General features: G+C 34.7%; 1 protein-coding gene across 2 annotated transcripts; it reads right to left on the bottom strand.

Moving 5' to 3' along the window:
• Positions 1 to 1,726: 1,726 nt before the first annotated feature.
• Positions 1,727 to 20,977, bottom strand: LOC107031398 (importin-11). Of its 2 annotated transcripts, XM_015232747.2 has the most exons (24): positions 20,514 to 20,976; positions 20,313 to 20,422; positions 18,122 to 18,194; positions 17,865 to 17,926; positions 15,636 to 15,777; positions 13,974 to 14,192; positions 13,777 to 13,843; positions 12,178 to 12,577; positions 10,679 to 10,826; positions 10,434 to 10,594; positions 9,862 to 9,961; positions 8,364 to 8,438; positions 8,102 to 8,236; positions 6,859 to 6,948; positions 6,229 to 6,405; positions 6,039 to 6,143; positions 5,806 to 5,964; positions 4,808 to 4,852; positions 4,484 to 4,705; positions 3,663 to 3,769; positions 3,498 to 3,554; positions 3,343 to 3,403; positions 3,015 to 3,258; positions 1,727 to 2,174 (listed from the first exon to the last, which is right to left on the bottom strand). In XM_015232747.2, the coding sequence occupies exons 1-23, from the start codon at positions 20,652 to 20,654 to the stop codon at positions 3,097 to 3,099; spliced, it is 3,018 nt and encodes a 1,005-aa protein (XP_015088233.1). In that variant the 5' UTR covers positions 20,655 to 20,976; the 3' UTR covers positions 1,727 to 2,174; positions 3,015 to 3,096. The 2 variants fall into 2 exon arrangements, with proteins under 2 accessions (XP_015088233.1, XP_027775477.1); XM_027919676.1 differs by lacking the exon at positions 8,364 to 8,438 and having other exon boundaries at positions 20,514 to 20,977.
• Between the last annotated feature and the right edge of the window lie 3,635 nt (positions 20,978 to 24,612).

Below are 24,612 nucleotides of genomic sequence, written 5' to 3'. Positions count from 1 at the left end.
CGTTTGTTAAGACCTTAGATATGAAGTCAATTTGTCACCACAGATAAAAAGGCCCATTTTAAAGGTCAATCGATCCTTAGAGAATGTAAACCCCCTAGTTTGCCGATTTTCGTGTGCTATAATTCATGGGATTTTTGGTGATCCGGAATTCTGACATCATTTTCCTCAAAAATTTACGTGGACATGCGTTAAGAACTAAGATAGAGTCATTTGGTCATCACGGCCAAAACGGCCAATTTTTAAGGCCAAACAATCCCAGAGCAGGTAAACCCCTCATTTTATTGATTTTCGTGTGCTATAGTCCATGAGATTTTTAGTGATCTGAAATTCCGATATTACTTTTGCGAAAAACTTACCTGGACATCCGTGAACCTTAGCTCTGGAGTCAGTTGATCACCACGGCCAAAATAGCCTGATTTTAAGGTCAAATGAGCGTAGAGAAGGTAAACCTCCCATTTTATCGATTATCGTGTGCTATAATCCACCATCTTTTTTGGTGATCCAGAATTCTGAAGTTGTGTTTGCCAAAAAAATTTATATGGAGGTCAATTAAAACATTAGTTATGGATTCAGTTGGTCACCACAGAAAAAAGACTCATTTTCAAGGTCAAACGAGTCTCGGGACAGGTAAACCCCCCATTTTACCAATTTTTATGTGCTATAGTCTACCATCTTTTTTAGTGATCCAAAATTTCATTATCATTTTTGCCAAAAATTTACATGGATGTACGTTAAGACCTTATCTATGGATCCAAATTGTCACCGCAGCTAAAACAACCTATTTTCAAGGTCAAACAATCCCTAGAGCAGGTAAACCCCCATTTTGCCAATTTTTGTGTGTTATACTTCATGAGACCTTAGTTATAGAGCCAAATGGCCACCATAGCCAAAATAACCCATTATCAAGGTCAAACGAACGAGCCTTAGAGCAAGTAAACCCCCCTTTTTTTAATTTTCGTGTGCTATAGTCCAACATCTTGGTTGGTGATTCAGAATTCCAACAAATTTTTTGTTGCTAATTTAGATTGACATCCATTAAGACCTTAGCTATGGAGTCAAAATAACTCATTTTAAAGGTTAAACAAACCCCAAAGCAGGTAACCACCACCCCTCCTTCATTTTGTTGATTTTCGTGTGCTATAGTCCACCATTTTTTTGGTGATCCAGTGTTCCAACATCAGTTTTGCTGAAAATTTACATGAACGTCCATTAAGACCTTAGTGATAGAGTCAATTGATCACCACGACCGAAAAGGCCTATTTCAAAGTGAAACAAGTTCCAAAGCAGGTAAACGACCCATTTTGCCAATTTTCGTGTGTTATAGTCTACCATCTTTTTTGGTAATCCAAATTTCCACTTCTGGTAATATATGATTTATATAATCATCAAAAAATCGTTAATCCAATAGCAATCAATCAATAGCATTTTTTTATTCAATTTATTAATCAACTTTTAATTTTTCTCCCTATACTTTATACGTGTATATTATGTTGATGTATTGAGAATATTAATTAAAACAAACCTTTATGCTAATGTGAGAGTTGTGGCATTTAAAAAATTATAAATGAATAAGTGCCTTAAAAAGGGATTCAGGTTATCGTGGGTCATCAGAATTGGGAGGTAACTTTTTCTGTTAACTCTAGAAGGTAAATATAGTATGAAAGTAGAAGGGTACATACGGAAAGAAAGTAGGTATAACTATAGGGGTAAATATGACCGGACAATATAAGAGAGGATAAATTTAGACAATATTTAAAAGTATGGGATAAATTTGAAACACGTCAAAGAAATAAAATTCAAAAAGCCACAAGCGCAATAACTAGAATAGTTAGTAAATGCCGTTTGAATTGTCATTGGTCCCTATTTCCTGCTTTGAGCAAATGGTGACTGCACACTATCCAGTATTACAACCTCAAGCTCTGATCCTTTATGCCTAAAAAACCACGACATGAGAGGATCATGCTATTTACAACACAAGCTCGCACCCCGAACGAATGGGGAGAAAAATTGGGTGGCTAAGTGGAGAATGCCCTTAACAGCAACACCTCCTCTCTCCCCCTGCACAACTAGGGCAAAACAACCCACCCAGGACAACAACAATCCAGCCAAACAATAGGGGCAAAAAAAATGGAACTTCATGAATAACGATGCAGCAGCATGCTTCTAGGTGAGACCTGGACAGTAGAAGAATACATCAGTTTTGACCTTAGTAAAGCATGGCCAGAGATGTGGGAAAAGTATACAAGGGTCAATTTAAGACTGAAGATAGTCAACTAAGGAAAAAAGTCTCATAATGAGTTAAAATGAGAAGCACAATAGAAGTTTTGCACACTGCAAGGATCAGCTGTAAGTCACAAGTAAATCAAATAACTTAAGAAACGTATACCTTACTATTTCAATAAAATATGAACTTCACAAACCACTGGACTACATTATGATTTATTTAATCTCCATGTAATTCCAATTTCCGCTTGCTTTTTAGTCATTTTCATTTTACAAAATAATAGGAAATGATTTACTTGGGCTTAAAAACAAACTATATTTGAATGTGAAGGAAATTTTGCAGCATAATGCTTCGCCTCCCTTTTACCATTTTTGTTCATTCATACTTGAGAGCAAATACCAAAAGATGTTAGAGACATATCACATGTTTATCCATCTTAATCAAGAAAACACCCTAATATCAAGGTTAGCACCGGAAGCTGGACTAATCCAGATTCCCGACGCATAGGCCCCCATTCAGGTGAAAGCTCTCCCTACCAAGGATTTTTCCATATCCAGGGCTCGAACCCGAAACCTCTGATTAAGAGAGGAGCAACCACATCCACTGCACCACCGGTTTCATTATAATGATTTACTACTGCATGTATTCTCTTAAATTATAACAGATGCATTGCCATGATATATGCACCTCCCTTCAATATATGTCCACATAATATTAAACAAAAAAATATGTATTTGGGGATCAAGGAAAAATAAGAAACTTAAATGCATCCATATAGAGAATGACTGACCTTTCTTACGCCTTGGTGAGATCATTGAACTCAAAAGACCAACTTAGAAAATAACATCAAGAATTGACGCCCACTATTTAACTCATGGCATCTTCAATGCTTGTTTTAATTGATTGAGTACTGAAGGGTGCAATCTACCAATGACTGCATTAAAGGATTCCCCATGAAGAGATGAACAAGTTTGAAGATTGTCTCTCACTGAGTTCTCCAATGAAATCTGGTTTATTGGGTCCGAGAGTTTCATCTAAAAAAGAAAATTCTCACTAAGAAACCAATACGGAAAAACCCTACATTGCCGTATTCATTTATAAGTATAAGCACCAATTACCTGTCTCCTCCTCAACTCCTTGCTTGGCACATGAGGTTTGCTAGAGCTTACATTGTCACTACTGTGGTTTTACATTTTATAATGCAAATGCAGTCTCATCAGTTGTCAAAATCTCAAGAGCCATTAAAGTAAAAAAGGAAGATTATCAGACATACCTAGACTCTTCTTCACTTAAATCCTCACTTCCACCCATTATAACACTTGTACATACACTACCAAAAGCATAGAGGCAAGATTAGCATAAACAAAACATACATATCAGATTAGGATAATGATCAACCGAAATACATCATTTCACGATTACAAATTCAATCAAATACCTCATAATCTGATCAAGTTTATCAAGTACTTGAGGCAACCTCAAAGTCAGAATTATAGAGAGGGCCAAACCAATTGTCTTCTTCTGGAAAGAGGTAACATTGTCAACCTGAGAAAATTTCACAAAACAAAAGACCAACAATAACATAAAAAGTCAGGTGAGGGACACCACACAAAGTTGTTATCAGAACCAAGTTCAAAAAAAAAATTCAGGCTAAACTTCCCAAAACATTCTATAAAAGGATTGAGAAGATGCAAGACCACTAAGTTCCAGCCATATAGAATTAACAACATTAACCCACAATAAAGAAAGGATAAATAATTTACAGATGATGGCCTTGCTCCTTCATGAACTGGAAAAGGTAATTCTGGATGCTGAAGAAGCAGAAGGAGAAAACAAAAGGGGAGTTGAGGGATCTAAAGTCAAGTTAGGGTAAAGGAAGGCACAAATCATTGAAGAAAGTTTGGAGGACAATCTCAACCAGTAATAAATTAAAAAAAATATGATAAAGTGAAAGATCAATTGTTTAGAGTTGCCTCTTAAGAAGAGGCTCATTGGCAAGGAAAAGTGTGTCTTAAAACCTTGATGGTGATACTGAAGGGCCCGTTTTGAACCTTCCTTCAGGGTCACCCTTGACAACCCAGTGCTCAACTGGGATCAATGGTTAATGCCTCACAAATTTGCACCTTGATACAGCAGAACAGACAAACCAAGAACACACCTTACCATCATAAAGTATCACTCAGGTTTGGTAGAGGTTCTAAAGAAAACCATTAATCACAATGATATCTATCGAACTCCAAATTTAATCATTTAACTCACCTTTTCAAGCCACATGTCGACGAGGCAAAGGAGTATGTTTTCTTCACTAGGAAAACCAGATTTCTGAAGGTGTATAGACAGTGATGGATCAGAAGTTAGCTGTGCAAGATAATTCGTGTTCATCACCAAAATCCTTGCCAGCAGTGCTGATGATGATGCTTTTACAGCTGCCTTGGAAGGATCATGATCATCTCCCCCAGTCAGGCACATGATTATAAGTTTCTAGCAACATTCATGGAACCACGTGAAATCATGCCATTAAGTAAGGTAGACATACACGTAGTGCCTAGAGAAAACAGAGAAGCAGAAGAAAACTACAGTTACCTGCAGTGTGGAACTGATAAGCTGAGGCACTTCAATCGGGAAACACTGCCACATCATAAAAGTATTAGCACATATCATTCGCAGGAAGAACCCTTTTGGGCCTTTATTAAATCCACCAATGTTCTAGTCAGAGTCAGTGAGAAGTTTGTACTGAAACCTAGTCTCGATACATTTTCATCTTATCAAAGCTCAAGTTTATAACATGAGAAGTTTGTATTGGAACTTACTTTTGATATATTTTAATATTATCAAAGCTCAAATTTAAAACAAAGGAATTGAAGGTTTTAAGAATTATATCAACTACTCTTTTCCTCTAAGTTGCTCAGACTCTTCACTTTTGGTGCTACACCCGTGTCGACACGACATGGGTGTGGGATATGTCCAATTTGGTCAACCGATTTTGGGTACTTTCAAATTCGATGGGGTAAGTGTGGACGTTTTAATGATTGTCCGTAATCAATACAAAAGCTAAGGTGAAATTGAAGAAAATGGAATACCATTTGTATAGAAATTTCTATGCCAGTCTTTTTCCAATAATCTCCTTCCAGGATTCTCCCTCAAGTTCTCCCATAATATCTCATAATTTAGGTTTTCTAACTCTATTTTTAGATATTTTAATTATTTTTAGGCGAATCCCAGCACCCGTTCGTATCACTACATGGATCCATATCCCTGAATCTTAAAAATTAAATCAAGAAGGATCCACATCTAGATCCCGCACCCGTATCGGACACCGCACCCGAGTCTGGGCAACTTAGCTTTTCCTTAACTTTTTTCTTACTTAAAGCTCAAATTCAGAACATATGGAATTATACATTTTAAGAAGCATGTCCATTCGTTTTCCTATCCCTTCATTTTTTACTATTTCCAGCTCTGTTTCAAAAGAAGTACACTGAAACTAAAGCAGCTTAGGTAACATAATATTTATCTGGTTAATCTATAATTCCTGGCCTTCCACCAACACATAACTAAATAAAAGTTGCAAGGAAATCAAATACCTGAACTAGAATGTCAATGACTGGAATAACTGAGAGTAGTCCCCTGTCATTGACATTCCCAACCACCAGATCTAGAAGTTTAGCAATATTAGACGCATGCAAACTGAGAAACTCCCTTCCACCCAAAATAACATAGTCTTCAATGATATTGGTAGCAACCTACATGTCATGAAACATCAGCAAAAAAAAAATCCAGAACTGAAAATACTAGTTCTGTTAAATCTCTCCTCAACCTTCAAGTGATCAAAACTTCTTTCCAAAATTTCCACAAGACATGGGAAATACCCCAACAATTCTGGTACCATAGAAGGCGCATTAATAAGTGTTGCTTCCCATAACTGCATGAAAAACTGGCTGGAATTAGGGCACAGTTCTAATATGAAATGGAACTAATCAATTAAATCGGTCACATATAGAACATGCCTGCATGCAGTCTTCTAGAAGTTCATCAGGGCTGGTTATGTTAATTCCACTTCGCAAAATCGGCAATAACATGCCGTACGATTTAGGCGACTGATATCCGAGAGCAACTACAAAATTCTTCAATGCAGTAAGAAGTTGAATCTGCAAGATGCTTTCACTAGAAGATTCTTCCCATGCCTAATAAAGGAACAGCTCTAATCAGCAAAAAAAGAAAGAACAGTAAATCAAGCAGATACAGTTTAATGGGAAACAAAAGCACGTGGAATTCATTAAGAAAACCTACTCTTTCATGCAATCCTATCAACAAATTTTCCTCAGAAACTATACAAAATGAAAGTAAGAAGAATAGAGGTAATTAAGTTTGGGTCTCCAAATGGGAAGCTTGAGAAACAGCATAAAGTGACGGCATAGAATCTACCATCTAATGCAAAAAGTTTACTAAAAAATCCCGAGCTTTCTCCAGTTCTCCAACTTCTAAATGAAATTTTAGGAAGGCAGAATCTTACAGAGTTTGTACTCTGGAACGGTAATGGTAATGGTAATAAAATAAAACTTCAACTGCACATAAGTGATCAAACTTAACTTAACATATCAACAAGGAGAAGCGGAAAAAGAAAACCAGAAGGATACCTTCTGGAAAAATAGCATCAACTTGTTTGCATATGGTGTAATTTCAGTAACACGTGCTATCAGAACAGAGATAGTATTCAAAACTTGAACCTGAAAATTTTATCAAAAAAAAAAAGATAACATAGAGAGCAGAAAAGTTAAAAACAACTGAAAAATATAGAAGATTGATTGCTAAAGACAGATTGAAAGAACACATCATAAGCTATGTTGCTCGGACTCTCCAAAAATGCCAATGGGTGCGTGTCAGATTCGCCAAAAGTAGTGTATTTTTGAAGAATCCGAGACGGGTGCGGCATCAAAAGTGAAGAGTCCGCGCAACTAAGATCATAAGTTGAGAAAAAGATTTCCGTGATTTTAAAAAAAGTGAAAGGGACATATCTTGTTTTTAGTGTTACCTTGCTCAGAAAGAATCCTGTTTCTTTTTCTTCTCCTTTTTCCCCATTTTCTAACAATTTTAACATGAGCATTTTTTTTTCACAGAGCAAAGAAAAAGAACAGGGCAAGAGATAACTTGGAAATGGAACCTCTCTCTAACCTTCCCCCTAAAATATTTGTGAGCCTCCTCAACAATGTTACAATTCATTCAAGCATCAGTCAATAACACCCAAAATATGTCAAAAAAATTAACTTATGCATGTGCATATAACCACTGAATTGGTACTGTTTGTCCATAACTGAGAGCTATTGCAAAGGTCTAGGGAACTAAAGATACCAGAAATTGGATACAGCAATATTACAAAAAAAAGAAAGAGTGAATAAATGACTCTCCCCTCATCCCAATTTATGTGATGTAGTTTGACTTGGAACAAAGTTTAAGAAATATGGGAAGACAGTGCGATTCTCCAAAACTTCCGTTAAAAAAAATGAATTTTTAAATAGAAGAGTACACCTTCGTAAGCTTTTTGCCAAACAAGGAAATGTCTCGTTCTTTTTGGACTGAATGAAAAGGAAAGTATCATATAAATAGGAACAGGGGGGAGTAATTAAATAGTGAAGGGTAGAGGGGCAGGTCCACTATCCATCGAGTTTCAAACCGTGAACCAGTGGCCCTTGGTTTTCTTGGTTATCAAAACTTATGTTGCTCGAACTCTTCAAAATGTCAAAGGATTTGGGTTGGATCCAACATGGGTGCACCGACATTTTTAAAGAGTCCGAGCTATATAGACAAAAAGAAATAAACAAATAAATAAATGAGAATTAAATAGGCCGTTTAAAGTTAGGAAGAACACCAGCTGATATCTACCTTTGAGTCAAATTCCTGTACTTCATCCACCACTTTGAAACACAGATCCCAACAAACCGGAAGAAGATCTAAGAACTCATTCTCATTAAAAGTTGCATCTTCAATATGATAATACAACGACCGGCATGCGGTCAGCTAAAAGAAGAGACAAAGTAGCTTCAGTATAACACAAAGTGAATGAATAGAAAATTGAAATTCAGAAAATTCTGATAGATGTACAGCTTAATTCAGAAGTAGTTGTTTAATATAAAATGTGGCATACCCTTACACACAAGTCACTCTCCTGAAGTAATCTGATTAGAGCACAATAAACGGCTCTTCTGGTGTCATCTTTAATCTATGAGAAAACACAGTTAGACAAAAGCATATGTGATCGCTTCTGCTGTCATCTCTAATCTGATGTGGAAACACAGTTGGACAAAAGTAGACACAATTGCTAGCACCATAAATCTATGGATGGGAGGCACATAACTATCATAATAACAACCTACAACTGTCAATTAACAATAGCATATGTACTGTAATAAAGCAAAGACAACAACTTTTTATATATATACTACACTCCTCTATCTCAATTTATGTGGCACCATTTGACTTGACACAAAATTTAAGAAACAGAACATTTGACATTTGTGGTCTAAAACAAACCTTAGATATTTGTGTGGCTATAAATCATTTCATTAAGGATAAAAGAGTAATCTAAAATTAAATTCTTTCTAGTTATAGAAAAATGATATTCTTTTTGGAATAGACTAAACAGGAAAGTTTGCCACATTACTTGGGACAGAGGAAGTACTATTTTAGATTACTATGAACCAACAAGGGTTCACCATATTAAACATTTTTCTACAAGAACTGCTGACTGAAGAACGAGGACTGCATGAACATTTCATAGAATACTCATCTCTTTCTATATTCCCATAGATTACAGCTTATATATTGGTAATCCAAAACTGATTTTACAAATAACTTATGCTTGACTTCTATGACAAGAAAACAAAACTTAACTTGCAGTTACGTGGAAGTTTGTAGAAATGAGAGGAGCAGCATATATACCTGCTATAAACTTGTTCAATTAAAAGTATGTTATATTTCCCCTAAGGAAGACACTTCTTAGGGTCTTTTACAGTTTAGACTACCAATAAACTCTCATTAAAGGAATGCTGAACTTGTTTTACTAAAAAAATCATTCTTCAATAATTGGGGTTTTTTTTTCCTGCATCTCTATGATGACAAAGGAGAACTGCAATTAGTTGCTCTCGTCCATAATGGCTACGGTTGCAGTCTTAGAATGGTAAAAAGAACGATATGCATCTGTTTGTCCTATTCAAGAGCATAGAATATGGGACAACCAAGAGTTATGAGAAGTTCGTAAAGGACACTTCAAACCACAAATATTAATCAACTTAATATCACTGCAATGTGTGTGCTCAAGGAGATTCATCAATTCTCACCCTCAATCTAGGAGAAGGAAAGTCATAGCCTTGTATAGTAGGGTTAAAGAGAAGTTGCAGAAGGGGGAGTTATACAACCCAAAAGAAGCGAAGAGAAAAGTTCCATTCCATTGTTTGGTTAGGAAGTAAAAATGGATGGTGAGTAACCCTCGCATACCCTCGCATATCAGTCCTTTAACCCATTCCAAATTTGACAGAAATGGGGAAATAGACATTTTTTACTTTCCATCTCCCCTTCTTGATTCGAACACTTGCATAAAGCAATTTCCAGGAAATTCTCATTTTTGATGGATGGAGTCTTAATACCTCTGAAACCCATTGTCCAAGGATTAGTGCTACTTTTCTGTGGATTATCCGCATATTGGGATGATCATTCGTCAACTCCAATGATAAGGCTCCATTGAACCTGCATAACATGTTAAGAGATTGTGAAGACGTATATTTATATTCCCAATAGAATACGACTTTCAATTTCGCAAACCCCAACAAAATTACTAAGTAATATTGTTTAAAATGATGAGTTCATATAATAGAGTGGTCTCAAAAGGATGAGTTACACTGTCTTGGACAATGGGAGAACAAACCATTCAATATATGGCACCTGAATATATTTTAAGATCAAGAGGAAAAAGTTACTAATAAATCATGATGTTGAGAAATATATAGCTGACTTTATCCATTCCCTTCATGTGAATAACACAGCAAGGCGAAGCTACCTATCATTTGCTATTTCTTTTATTCTGTTTTGCTAATGTGGTTCCTCATGTTTTATCACCTTGTTTCAGATGCCGTTGCTAAGATAATAAGAGGATAGAAAATTCCAAAACATGTCTTGAGGGTCAAAGCTATTTGATGCTTCAAGCATGAAAAGCACATACCAATCCTTGAAACTCAGATAGTTCGAGAGCTCATAGTAAATGTATGCGGCAGCACCATAAGCAGCATCCTTAAGAAGCAGTGCTGGAGTTATTTCATTAACTGCAGAAGGGCAACCACTCATAGCCTCTTGCAGAATAGAGACAACAACAGGTCCTAGCAGCTGAAAATCACATAACAAGCTCATGCCCAGACTCATGCAATGTGTTAAGGTTATAGAACAACACAGGGAATATGGTCAACATACTTGACTATGATTTTCAAACAAGACAATATATAGAGCTTCAGCACATGGCCTTAGTTTCTCTGACCATAGCACTGAGTCCTGCTCGTGATAGAAAGACTCTGGGTTCTGGTGCCATTCCTCCATATCACTTGCAGTCAGAACAAAGTACCTACATTTGGTGAAATTGGAAGAATAAGGAGGTCTCAATAATATATTATACAGAAAAGATAAAAATGACCTTAAACAATGTAAAATTGTATAAAAAAGCCCTCCATTAATAGTTTGATCCAAAAATGCCCCTTCTATTAATATTTTGGTCCAAAAAAGTCCCTTTTGTTGCTTTTGGGTCAAAATGTCCCTTTTTCCTAGTAATCATATTGTTTCTTTTCTTTTTAAAAGGGATATTTCGACCCAAAAGTAACAATAGGGGCATTATTGTACAACTTTGCATAGTTAAAACGTATTTTTTTAATCCTTTTCTGTATGTTATAATTAGAACAGCTTAAAATTTTCTCTCAGAACAGAAGATATCAAGTAATATTCAAAACTTCCCCTTTCCTCAGCTTGTGGACATCCAGATGGGACCCGGATAATCTCCACCTACACTCCCTTCCAAATGCTCTTTCATTTTATTGGGCAAGAACAGTGTGTGTTTGAAGTCAACAGAAACTGAAGGTTTTCATCATGTGGCAAAATAGTTTTGGAAAATTAAATCAAGTGGTCAAGAGGATATCATAATTCTTATGCCCCTCACAAAACAAGATTCAGCATTCTGCATTCAAATTCCCACTACCCCAACACTGAGAAACAAGAAAGTAAAATATTAATCGCAGTATCTAGACCAGCTTAAGAGCACCTCGACTAATTCAGGAATTACTCCATACCTCCCCACCAACACAAGTAACAGGTAACTTTGTTCCATCAAGGCTAGGACACATGGAATCACCTAGTGTTTTTGCCTATGACGGGATTTGAACATGAGACATCAAGGTTCTCAACCCACTTCAAAAACCACTAAGCCACACCCTTGGGTGCAAAGGAAAATACTCAATTTCTTTAACCTAAACAGATCCTCCCCCACTTATTTAATGTTGGAAATGGATCTTCCAGCACTAGAATTCACAAAAAGAACAACTACCCTTTTATGCACCTTCTCCACCTCCATCAAACCCTACTCACACCTAAAAAAGTATAACTACCCTTTATTGCACCTTCTCCACCTACTTCAAACCCTACTTGCACCTAAAGTAACCCTGCAAGTCTAAAACTTGTGATGGAAAGAACATTGATTCATTTTACTTGAAATTAGGGCACCAGAAAGAGCCACTCAAGTTGGACTATCTGAATTGATTGAGGATAGTATGACTACCACAAATGGAATAGAGACGAGGACCAAAAGATCATTAAAAATTGTTAAGCTTGTTACATTTTTAATCCGGTGCTTGGGAACCTCATTCAGCAAATCAGTTGCTTCACATAAAATAGCAAGAAGAAGACCCATGAAGAGTTGGATGACTTACCTCCTTATCAATATATTACACAGGAGTACAACCCGGTCAGTAGGCAAAAGGGAAGTAAGAAGGCCAGCAACCGTACTAGATATGTTTTGCTTCATCTGCTCAAATGTAACTCTATTTTCATCAACCACGCGTCCTGTCAAGTTTTTCTTATACTCTTTACCTTCCAAGATTGTTTTCACCATTACCATACATTGAATCATGAATTGCTCAAAGGACATAATATGTGGTTCAGGATCCAAAATCTTGCTTAAACAGAATTCCGTGATAAGTGGAAGGACACATTTATCCCCAAATGAATAAGGATGTCGCTGCTGGATGGCGACTAAAATCTTCATTAACTTTGTACAAGCCCTTTTTAATAGATCCCAAAATTTAGGGTGATGGTCCTGGATAGATGAATCTGCAAATTTAAGGAGTGATCAAGATATTAGTTTGGAAGAAATATAAAAAGACATTTTCCCTTTTCTTGTTAGGCGGCATTAAACCAACAGAGAAGAAATAGGAATCAAGCCCCGACCCACATTTTCCTTTTACTTCCTCTCTGTTTATTACCAAACAAACAAAAAGGAGAACAAAAAATTGTGCATTTCCACTCTACGTGTGTATTTCTACTTTCTTTTCATCATCTTTCATTCCTAGAATCCAATAAAACAGGAATTTGGGTTTCCACTATATACTGTTGAGGGAAGAAAATTATCTTGCTAAGCAACATTCACAAGTGTAAATTGCCAGTAATCTAACAAAAGTTGCACTAGTATTTTAAGGAGTCTCAAGCATCTTGAAAACTTGTCGTTAGAGCTTCAATGATTCACTTATCAGATGTGACACTTTGGGATATCAAGGCATGATCAATACTAGCCCTTTTTATTAAGTTACTCACTTAGAGGATGCATACTGGCCTTTATAAAGATTAGTAGGCAAAACTTTTTTACCATAAAACTGAGTGTGTGTATGTCACATGCCCGGTTAGTAAGGCAATGATATTGTCATTTGTTGATTGATATTTTCTACTTTTAGATAAAATCAAAGCATGCCTCGATATCTGAAACAAGTTGTGTTACATTGCTTATGTGCATTTGTCGTTGGATTGAAATTACTTTTGACGTCCACGGTTGAAGCCAATGCAGTGGATTGAAATATACCGTTTAAGTCCTTGAATAAAATGACTCTGAAATAGCATTTCCAATGCATTTTCTCCAGATGGCACTGGGGAGAAAGAACAAGACCCAAACAAAGTAATTCTTTCTCTTGTCATGTAATAGTCCGAAAGTCAATAAAGGGGCTCCCAAGAAGACACTAACATCCATTATATTGATTACCATTTTCTTATCAGTAAGGTCAGCATGAAAAAATCCTAATAAAATAAAATGCAACCCCAACTTTTTTCACTTCTTTACGTAAGTATACAGGAGGCTCATACATACATGTGAAAATTTTGAACCTCCAGATCATGACAGACAGATTACACTGCCAGACCTGAGTACTCTTCTATGATGCAATAACGTTCTACAAGGAAATTGCGAGTATATTGAAAGACAAATAATTCATGGAGAAAAAGTAAATATGAAGTTTAGATAATGATCTGAAGTTCATTCTCACAGTATGGAAGTAGTGATTGGATGGCATTCAAAAGCACTGGAGCAACCTCTTTGACATGCCGCACCTCCTTAAAATGGGGGAGAGAAAAATCAATAAATTACTCTGACAAAAGGGAATTAGCTAGAAACCATCCTTTATCTTTCTTATGTTTTTTTTTCTCTTTGGGGTGGGGGTGAAGAATGAATTTTGACCGATACCTGTAAGGTTTTGGCATCACTCGGAAAGCCAGAAATTATCAACTGCCTAATTATCTTTGAACATAGAAACCATCTCTCACATGTTAAGTAAAGATCATCATGATGTAATTCAGTAGCACTCCCACCAAAGGTTTGAGCAAGAGCTGAGAAACCATGGAGTATTGTCTGCACATCAGTCTGCCAAAGATGCCAACTATAATCGAAGAACTGTGTGCATATCTGTTAAAAAGATCATGAAATATCAAACGAGGCTACTCAGGAAGTCCAATCCATCATATCAAAGTTTATGACCAGAGCAGACTCAAAGAGACAATTTGTGATGACTGAAAATTATTTGGGAAACCGTGGACATGATATTTTATTTTCATACTCATAACGGCTGTCATCTAATAACCAATAAGTAAAATAAGAGATTTCAGTTAAGCAGTCTGCAAAATAAAATAGCAAGTGACTAGACATATGAAGCAGGGCTATCAGCCATTAAGAGTTACACTCTCATGCAATTGCTTGTACCTGTGCCAAAGAATAAGAACTGATAAAATGCAAAATTATGCTTTACACAGACAAAGAGTAGGCATTCTAACACCTAGGTAAATTTATATGATGACCTCATGATAACAAAAGCAACAACACTAGCTGATGATTAGATGCAATGTACAAACATCTACAAGTATATTAGCATGTGCATACATAACATACATCAATGCAAATAAAAAGCATGTGCATATTTGTCTTCAAATTAATTTTAGATTGTATTATATTTATACACAATGTAGAAAGGTTCTATAAACTAGATACCATCAAGCATTCCATGTAATATTTGGACTCGTACATACAACTCAGTTGTTGAACCCTAATTTTGACAAAACAAGACTCCAACAACAACAAATACGCCTCAGTCCAACCAAGTTGGGGTCAAGATATGAATCCTCACTTCTTCATTTAAGCACATATCCTCATCTAACTAAATAAAACAAAAGTGAAAAATTAAGTCAAAATATATGCATATAAATTATAATAATAATAATAGAAGTTCTCTACCAAGTTTAAAACCTTTCAACTAGTAGCACCAGGGGTGTCAAAATGATCCCAAATATAGGCAACCCACCCAACCCATTTCAAGACTTTTTATTTGCATTGATGTAATGTATGTTCCTATATTGAAGGTATGGATTACTATCTATTTTATATCTTTTAGGATTTATCTACCAAATTTTAACTTTTTATTAAATATAAAAGTTAAATAACAATATATTAAAAGAATTGAGATTAAGAGGGTCAAATTGGGTGGGTCATGAACCAGCCCGATTTTTAGCCCATGTGAGCCCAAAGTGAACTTGGGTCGGTCATGACCCAACCGAATTTTTATTTCAACCCATTTTAATATCTCTAATTTCAACCTAACCCGCCCATTTGACACCCCTAAGTAGCTTTATCACCTGTATGGATCTTTTTCTTCCACTGTGTCCTATCTTTTAGCTAAGTCTAGGACACATATCTCTTAGTGTTCTCTTCACGAGGACTAAATATCTTTATTACTCTATTACTTTATGTTACATTAAGGAGATACTAATGCACTACCAAACCTTTAAACTTTTCAGTAATCACTTGGTGCTCAAAGATATTAAAAGCATGCAGGAAGAAGAAGACAACCAACAGCACCTCAGCAAAGGTCCTTTGGTCTGATGTAAGCCTCTTTGTAGACAACTCCTTCAAGGTTCTGTAAAGAATCATGAATATTCTATGTGAAGTAAGAATATCTGCCGATTGAAGCTGTTGTGCTAAAAAGGAAAAAAGTTCTGGCCTGTAGGAGAATTTAAAATTAATGATTAGTGTATTAATAAATTCGGAAAATATCAGAAAGGTATTTAGACAATAAATTTTTTTATAAATATTGGAACACAACCAACTAAACATGGAGAAGCAAACCCATTAAGGACCGGGAGAAATCTTAGGGATTAGGGCAGTAAAGAGTACTCTAGTATAACCATCTAGAACAACTGGATAATCTTTTTGACCACCAAAACTGAATCAGGATTGCACTTGAGGATAAAGTATAACATAGAGCTCAAGGTGGAGTACTATAGTTCTAAAATGCAAAGATTGCTATTTAATATACTTTTTTTGACAACGGTAACAGTTTTGTGTATTAATCTTCAGCACTAAAGGCTGGGGTCCCAAATTCACTCATGGGGGATTTTAAACCACCTGATTTGATTCAAATGCAATTGACTACGTTGTTTCTCCTTGACTTGGCTAGTTCATATTTGATAGCTTATAATAAGCTATAACAAAAAACACTGCAATTGTAATCAAACAATCGAACCTTAAGATTTAGTGGTGATACTACTTATACCCCAAAAAAAAGATATGGTTGTGAAACTGCAGTAAAAGGAAAAAAGAGAAATAAGGACCACTACAGAAGCAAACTTATCAAGAGTAAAAATGAATAGATCCTTTACAATAGTAAGTGTCTATAAAGGATTGTATAAATGGGTATTAACTTCAGAGCCCAATCTAGGTCCTTAATTCCTTCATTTGCTGTTTTTCTTGTTAAAAAAAACAATGACCAATTCATTAGTATTTTATCGAGGACCAAAAAGTATAAGAACCCTAAGGGGCAGTGAAGATCTATATCCTTCAAAAAGAAGTGAATATCAAATACTCTTTATATATGTGTGTGTGTGCGCGCGCGCGTGTTTGGATGGGTGCATATAAGTAAAGCTCTTCCTAAACAGATAATCTATTTACGTTGGATAACTTTTAAAGAAGAAGAAAAACAAGTGTTTTTCATAACCATATAGAGTAATATTGTTTAACGATAATTCTTCCCCTTGACATGCTCTTCAATTCTGATCCAGACAAATGCATCAAAACAAGAATTTTGGTAATTAGGATGGATCAAAATTGTAAGTTTCTTTTGTTGAACAGAATAGACCTTTGACCTTTGTTTCACATGTTGCTTCACTTTTTCTTTTCTTTTTTTGATGAAGTAAGTAGATTCATATCAAGGCATCAAGAAGATGCAACTTTACAAGGATAGATTAGTTAAGCACACAAAAAAAGGATTTTTGTTTCACATGTTGCTTCACATAAATGTAAAAGCTGGTAGAAACTTGGTTCTATCAAAAACATAACACCAGTGGTTTAGTTTTTCCTTTTAAATAAACAGCCTTCAACCTGGTAATCAGGAAAATCGTTTAGAGACTTCAACCATTAACTTCTCTGGAGAATATTGGATATGACTCCAGCCACTCTTTAACTCTATCAACTAGAGATATATTCATAGGTGAAAAAAAAGAAAAAGCTATATTCATATTTGGATTTGCATTTACACCTCAAATTATCCCAATGAAATCGGAATCATGATATTTCTCGGTGATTCTTGAGACAGCTTTGACAGTATAAGCAAGTGAATTTCAATTCTGGTCAACAGCTCGGGGTATGGGCCAAGTGAGACGACAACCCGGTAAATCACCTAACTTTGTAGAGCTAAAAGTTGCCAAATCGGTTGAAAGAATTAAAGGGATGCATGAAATGAACTTTGTCAGATGAATTATATGTGAAATGACCAGTTAAAAAGCTGGTCTCATATAAAGAGTGGGCAAGCAAAAAAATCCTTTCACCAGAATAATTTAAATCTTCAGAATGAGCAAGGAAACTTCAAGGGCGCATCTAGACAAAAGGGCCTTGTAACTGTCAATTAGGGTTTGACTCTTAGACATCTAAAATGTTCACCCCAACATCTAGTGATTTCATATTTCTTTTTATAATCTCTGTGTCCAAAAAAGAATTTAAGAGGTCAAGATAATAATCATAAAAGACAAAAGAATAAAATAGTTCTTCCTCAATAATCTATTGTAATTTGAATAGTTATGGAGAACACCATACCATTCTTTAGGGTAATCGATCCTAGCAATCTTTGAGATGATCACAGACAATGTAAGGGCAATCTGCACCAGGCAATCACGCAACAGTTGAGAAATCAGGAAAGCACTTACAAATATGTCAATCAATGACAAAATAATTCAGATCTCTAAGTAGTGAAGCAACAAATGTCGATAACAGGGATGACAATTTTCAGAGAAGAAAAAAGAGCTCTAGCTATCTGTATGCTCATTACAAAACCAAACATAAATCTGCATCACCTGGTAATTCTCTTCCCTCAAGTGTGACAACAGTTTTTGTCTTAAATGTAATTTCTCCTCATTGCTAATTCCCCTGTCAAGATGTTCCAGAGATAAGCAAATAGTCATTTACAGCAGTAATACAAATATATAAACATGCACAGGAAGGAGAAATCACAACACATGGAACATAAAAAGGCAAATCAGAGCTAGTTGGGAAGAAACAAGCAATCTGAAAATTCAATCCACATTCATATGTTGCATCAAGCCACCAAAATTGAATAATAACCTATCTTACTGCAGCCAATAGCTGAAAATTGCCATTATCATCTTGACAGTGACATCCTCTTTTCTCACACAGTGGCCTGCTTTGCATTTGTAACTATACTTCCATAATTTTATTTTATCACAGAATTTCATTTGTCTGCATTATGAAAGATAAGTTGAGGGTTCTTCACTTCTGATGATGCACCTTTGTCGGATTCTCAAAAAATACAGTACTTCTGGAGAATCCAACACACAATATTGACATTTTTGACGAGCTTGAGCCACATAAATGGGAAGATACATAATTTGATATCCCAATAACACTGTCTTTTTTTTCATTTTTTGACAAGTTTCAAACTAATATTACCTTGTAAGTCATACATGGGTCATTTCTTTTGATGAATATCTTGGAAATAAATTATGTAAGTTAAAGTGCATTCAGAATGATTCCTTCACTGAACAATATAACGCTGACCATTTTCTTTGATTGAGGACTTTCCTTTAGACATTGAAGAAGGAACATATGCTAATAACTTATACTCATCAATCTCAAATTTACAGTCTGATATTCTCCTTTCAGATGACCCAAAATTGTGGTCCATTTCCTTGAACAAATAATCATTCAGTCAGAGATAATTTAGGGCATCATTTAGAATAGATAGTAGGAAAACAACAGGGAATTTCTGCAGTAAATAAGACAAAGATTTACAAAGAACACGACCTGTTTAGGTTAATAGTGTAATAAATTCCTAGAGTTCATTCCATCTGCATCCTTTAGCTTTCCAGAATTAGAGAACTAGTCATGTCCAGAAACAGTTTCAAAGGATTTTTCTGTAAAATATGGGGAGTACTCTAAATTGACTTATACACATATAGGATATACATATATAAGAGACGGAAGCCTTTCTGTTAACAAGCTATATATTAAGGAGGTGAAGGAGCATCCAGGTGGTAAGCTTGACCCCTGGAAGCAGATTTGGAGGAACAAGGTGCCAACCAAGGTAAAGTGTTTCTCTTGGTTGGTTGCCAGAAGAGCATGCTCCACTCGTGAGAAATTGAAAAGGAGGGGTTTCTATATTGCCTCTTGGTGTTCTCTCTGTAATGAGATATGAGGAAACCAACATTCATCTGTTCCTCCATTGCAAAGTGACAACACAATTGTGAAACCTTTTTCTGGGACCAACACATACAGATATGCCTGAGCATACAGCAGAACAACTTAGTTGCTAGATCAGCAGAGGGGGGAGAAAATGGTAAAGTATAATATCATCATGCATTTGGTGGTGTATTTGGAAAGAAAGAAATAGCATATGCTATGATAACAAAGTTGATTCGATAGAGAAAGCCAAATGGAACTGCTTGACTACTTTTATTTTTGGTGTAAAGAGCAAGGGATAGAAGAAGCTGCACAAATTTGGATTTTACAGGCTCTTTGTAATTTATAAGCCTTTTTGTTTTTTCTTTATTGGAAACCAATTTTTGGAGGTCTCCAGCATTAAGGATGAATACAAAATTATCTTTATAAAAAAAAATATATATGAAAATTTTCAAGGATGGGAACATTTGGGGATAAAAGGAGTACAACAATTCTTAGGACTCCTACAATTTGTTCCATCTCCATCCTTTAATTTCCAGAATTTGAAAACAAATTATATCCACGCAATTTCGAAGGAATCCTATAATGGGGAGTACACTAACTTATCTTGCACAGACATACACAGATACACATATAACAAACATGCATACATATATAAGTGTGTTTGGGGAATACATTACTCTTTTTCTGTTCTCCACTAAACAATGGATTTCCGGATACAATTGGGATGACACTATCTTGGTCATAGTTTTATAAAACAATGCAACAATCGAAGATTAGGAGGAAAAAAGAACTTGTATTCAGTAAACCCAGAACATGCACAACTGAGTAATAAACTTGAATACTCACGTGGAATCACGCTTATTCCTCCAATACCGATTTATGCTATTTTTGAAGTAGACGGATGCCAGTAATCGAACATCCACTTGAGACGCCAAGTCCTTAGCAGTAATCACTTCCTACAATGTTAAAAACATCACCTTTCCGCAACTTATCATTCAAAAACCCTAAAATAAGAAAATCAAATGTAAAAAAGAGGGAAAGAATTACCATAAGACAAGAACAAAAACCCGGCCGGTTTTCTGATTGAGCTAGGGCTGCTTCAGCTGGTTTACGCACGCTTTGTTCGCCGCTGAGTGAATTTGTCAGCAACGAATACATCGCTGGCAGGTCGGAGGCTGATAAAGCCATGGCTGAACCAATCGGATGAGTTCAAGCACTGAGTAGAATCGTTGAGTCAAGCAGCAGCGGAGCAGAGGATGGAGAAAATGGAAGATTTTTCGGAGGATTTGGATGGAAATGGCGATTGCTTAGCGATCTGATAGGAATGGAAATGCAGGAGAAGTTCACTGTATATAAAATGGAGAAGAAAATGGAAAGAAGTTTGGAGTTTTGTTAACCTCTTCCCTATTTGGCATGGTCAGAGGCTCACACAGCTGAACTTCTATATCTGTTTCTTTTCTTTTTTTGATCTTTTTGTTGAAAGTGCTCCATAGTGATGGAGTTTAAATATGGAGAAAAGAATTACAAATTGTAAAATTAATTTTAGGTTAATGTTATAAAATGAGAGGAAAAAACAGTACATATAAAAATGCTAAATAAGAACTAAGCATCAAATCAGGATAAAATAAATGCTATGATTTTTTTTTTATTATCACGTGGACGAAAGATATATAGTTGAATATTTCACCGTGAAAGATCAACTTGAATTATGAATATCTTTAAAAGAATGTATAAGTAATATGACCATTTTAAAGCAACAAATTTGTCAAAGACCACTAAGTGGGTCATACATTGCGATATCGATGTTGTTAAGGAACATTCCTCCTCTCTTCTTTTCTTTGCCTATAAAAGATAAAGATGTTGTTTTGACGCAGAATGAGCAATTCATTGTGTGTGCCTTTAATATAGTTATAAGTGTATGAAAAGAATTATTTTATTCATAACCTTAGGCTGACAGTTATAATGTTTTATCTAAATATTTAGCTAGCGTTTGGCCATAGATTTCCAAATATTCTTGGCAAATATTATTTGAGTGAAAATTTGGGTGAAATTTCACCATCTGTTTGGCCATAAAATTTGGGAAATATATTTCAACTTTTTAGAAAAATATGATTTATACCCACAAGTTTTAAAAACTATCAAAACTAACTAAAAGTTTGTATTACAAGTCAATTAAATGTTCGTTACAACAATAACAAATAATGTCCATGACACTAAAACGATGTGGTAATTTGGAGTGAGTGCAACAAGAATTATTCCATGTATCGTGAAGCAGACAAAGTACATGACTTTGTTACCTAAAGCCAATTTTTAATAATTTTCATCAACAATCATATCATTATTTAATATTCACTAAATATTTCATCACTATTTTGGTGTTCACGTAAAAAATGATGTAATACAACGCAAGCAAAAACTAGAGAGGGTGTTTTTGTAAAAGATAAAAGATTGGGGTAAAATTTTAATTTTCAAAATATCCCAAATAATGAGATTTGGCCCAAATACTAGAAAAAACTAGTATTTGGAAATTTGGGATATTTGCCAAAATATTTGCCAAATAATGGCAAATTGTATGGACAAACATTATTTGCCAAATTTTTCCCAAATATATTTTTATGATGTTCGTGGTAAAGTATTCATCAATCACTACAACCTACAATATTTATTTAGAGGAATCTTAATTTGAGATAACACAAGTGAATAGAATTACGGAAAGAATATACTTAAGTGACTATCTTATATCATTCGAATAAGATTAATTTGATGGTTGATGTGTTGAATAGGAAGTTTAAAAGCATGGATACCCTAGCTTGTTTAGAAGTTACAAAGTATATATTAGTTCGAGAGGTTCAGACTTGAGCTAACAATCTCACAAAGCTTGAGCTGTCAGGATCCTATGGGGTATTGGTTCGTATGCAAGTTAAAATTTTCTTTATGGATCAGATTAAGGATAGCTAATCTGAAGATATTCAAGTTCAACACAATTTATGAAAAGGTCTTGCAAGAAAAAATAAAGGAGTCAATGATTGATGGTGAAGGTGTCCTAAGGGGCGTGTGTGTTCCACGTGTTAATGAACTAATCAAAAACAATTCTAATTGAGACTCACATTTCTAGATATTTTTATACATTTTAGATGTATCACGATTTGAAACAATATTATTGATAGGGTAAACAAAGTGAATATTTTAAGTTCATTGCAATATTTGAATTGCTAGTAAATAAAATAGGAGTACCAGACGCTTCAAAAGAGGCTCATTCTTGAACGGAAGTAAGATGGATATTGTTGGATTCTATACGATTTTGATGATTGACATAAGCATGTTAGTGAAGCTGGTTAAATAATACTTTGAAGCTTAACTACAACACAAAAGAATTAAGAAGTTTGATTTAAAGAAAGAGACTAAAGTGACAAGAGATTAGAATAAAAAAAGAGTCGCACTCGAGGTAGAACAAATAATACATAGAGTTTGAGTTAAGATGTAGTTTTGAAGTAAGGAACAACTCTTGCTTAAATAAAGTAAAGTTGTTCATAATTCATGTGCACCTATGTAGAGGGAGTATTACTTTTTGTCTCCTTCATTATCAGTCCATAAACTTGTTCAAGATATCAAATCTTTGTGTTCTTTGAGGCTTTTTCTTAGGGAGGAGACTGATGAGCAAGATTAGAAGAGAGAAAGAGGCGAGCGAGAGAAGGCAGAAATTGAGGTATATGTGAATTGTATAAGTGTATCGATTAGTTAATTATATACATGTAATTACTGTGTGTATGTATGTGTGTGTGTGTGTGTATATATATATATATATATATATATATATATATATAAATTAATTAATATTGTATTTGTACAATTGCATACAATTTGGAGGAGAGAGAGAGCGCAGAGAGTAATGGGAAAGAGGTAAATTGTATATATATGTATCAGTTACATAATTGTATATATGTAACTATTATGTATATGTATCAATTATTGTATTTTTATGTCTGCATACAATTTTATCGAGTTAAAACATTTGAATTTGTATTTTGCATACAATTAAATCGAGTTAAAATATTTGAATTTGTATGTTCCATCTCTCTTTGTATAATATGTGTTCTTATAAAGTGTGAGAGATAAAAAAAAATTGAGTAGGAAAATATTGTATTTATATAAGGGAAAACGGTCTGATATACCCCTCAACTTTGTCATTTGGAGCTAATATACCCCTCGTTATGAAAGTGGCTCATATATACCCTTACCGTTATACAAATGGTTCACATATACCCCTGCCGTTACAAAATGAGCTCATCTATACCCTTCATTTAACGGAAGTGAAAAAATTAGTTTTAAATATATATTTTTTACTTTTATTTTTAAAAAAAAAATATTTAGGGATATATATGATTCTTTTATCAAAGTTCAAGGTATATATCAATTTTTTTCATACATAAATTATTTTTTTGACTTATTCTATTATAATTATTTGAGTTTCTTATTCTTTTTTTTTTCTTTCATTCCTTAGTGTAAAGAAAAAATATTTAAAACTATTTTTTATGTCTATATTGTAATTTAATTTTTGTATTCGAAGAAAAAAAATGGTCATCTACAATAAGTTTTACAAGAATATTAGTGAAACTTTAATAAATGTGATCATCAAAAATAATAATTCTAAATTATTCATTAAAATTAAAAAAAATATGTTTGACGAGGATTAATTCTACTCATATGGGATTATATTTTTTAGAAAAAAATAATAAAAAATTAGATTAAAATTATTATTATTTTCATTTTCCGTTAGGAAAAGGGTATATGTGAGTCATTTGTTTATAAGCAGGGGTATATATGAGCCACTTTCATAACAAGGGGTATATCAGCTCCAAATGACAAAGTTGAGGGGTATATCAGACCCTTTTCCCTTTATATAATTATAAGTGTATACGATAAAAACATATATATTCGTATTTATATATCACGCGTCTCTCGCTTTATACAAACATAAACTATACATTTGTATTTGTATAAAGTGAGAGAGAGGCTGCATATAAGAGAAGATAGGGTAGGGAGAGATGATTGAAAAGAAAAGGAAGAGAATGACGAGCAAAATTGGGGAGAGAGGTCAGAGAGGGAAAGAAAAAGAGAGGAGAGAGCAAGAGAATGTAACTATAAT

The sequence above is a fragment of the Solanum pennellii genome, chromosome 9 (assembly GCF_001406875.1).
Source record: "Solanum pennellii chromosome 9, SPENNV200".
In the NCBI taxonomy this organism is placed as follows: domain Eukaryota; kingdom Viridiplantae; phylum Streptophyta; class Magnoliopsida; order Solanales; family Solanaceae; genus Solanum; species Solanum pennellii.
The sequence above is the reverse complement of the archived record's forward strand: the minus strand, read 5'-3'. Positions and strand labels throughout refer to the sequence as shown.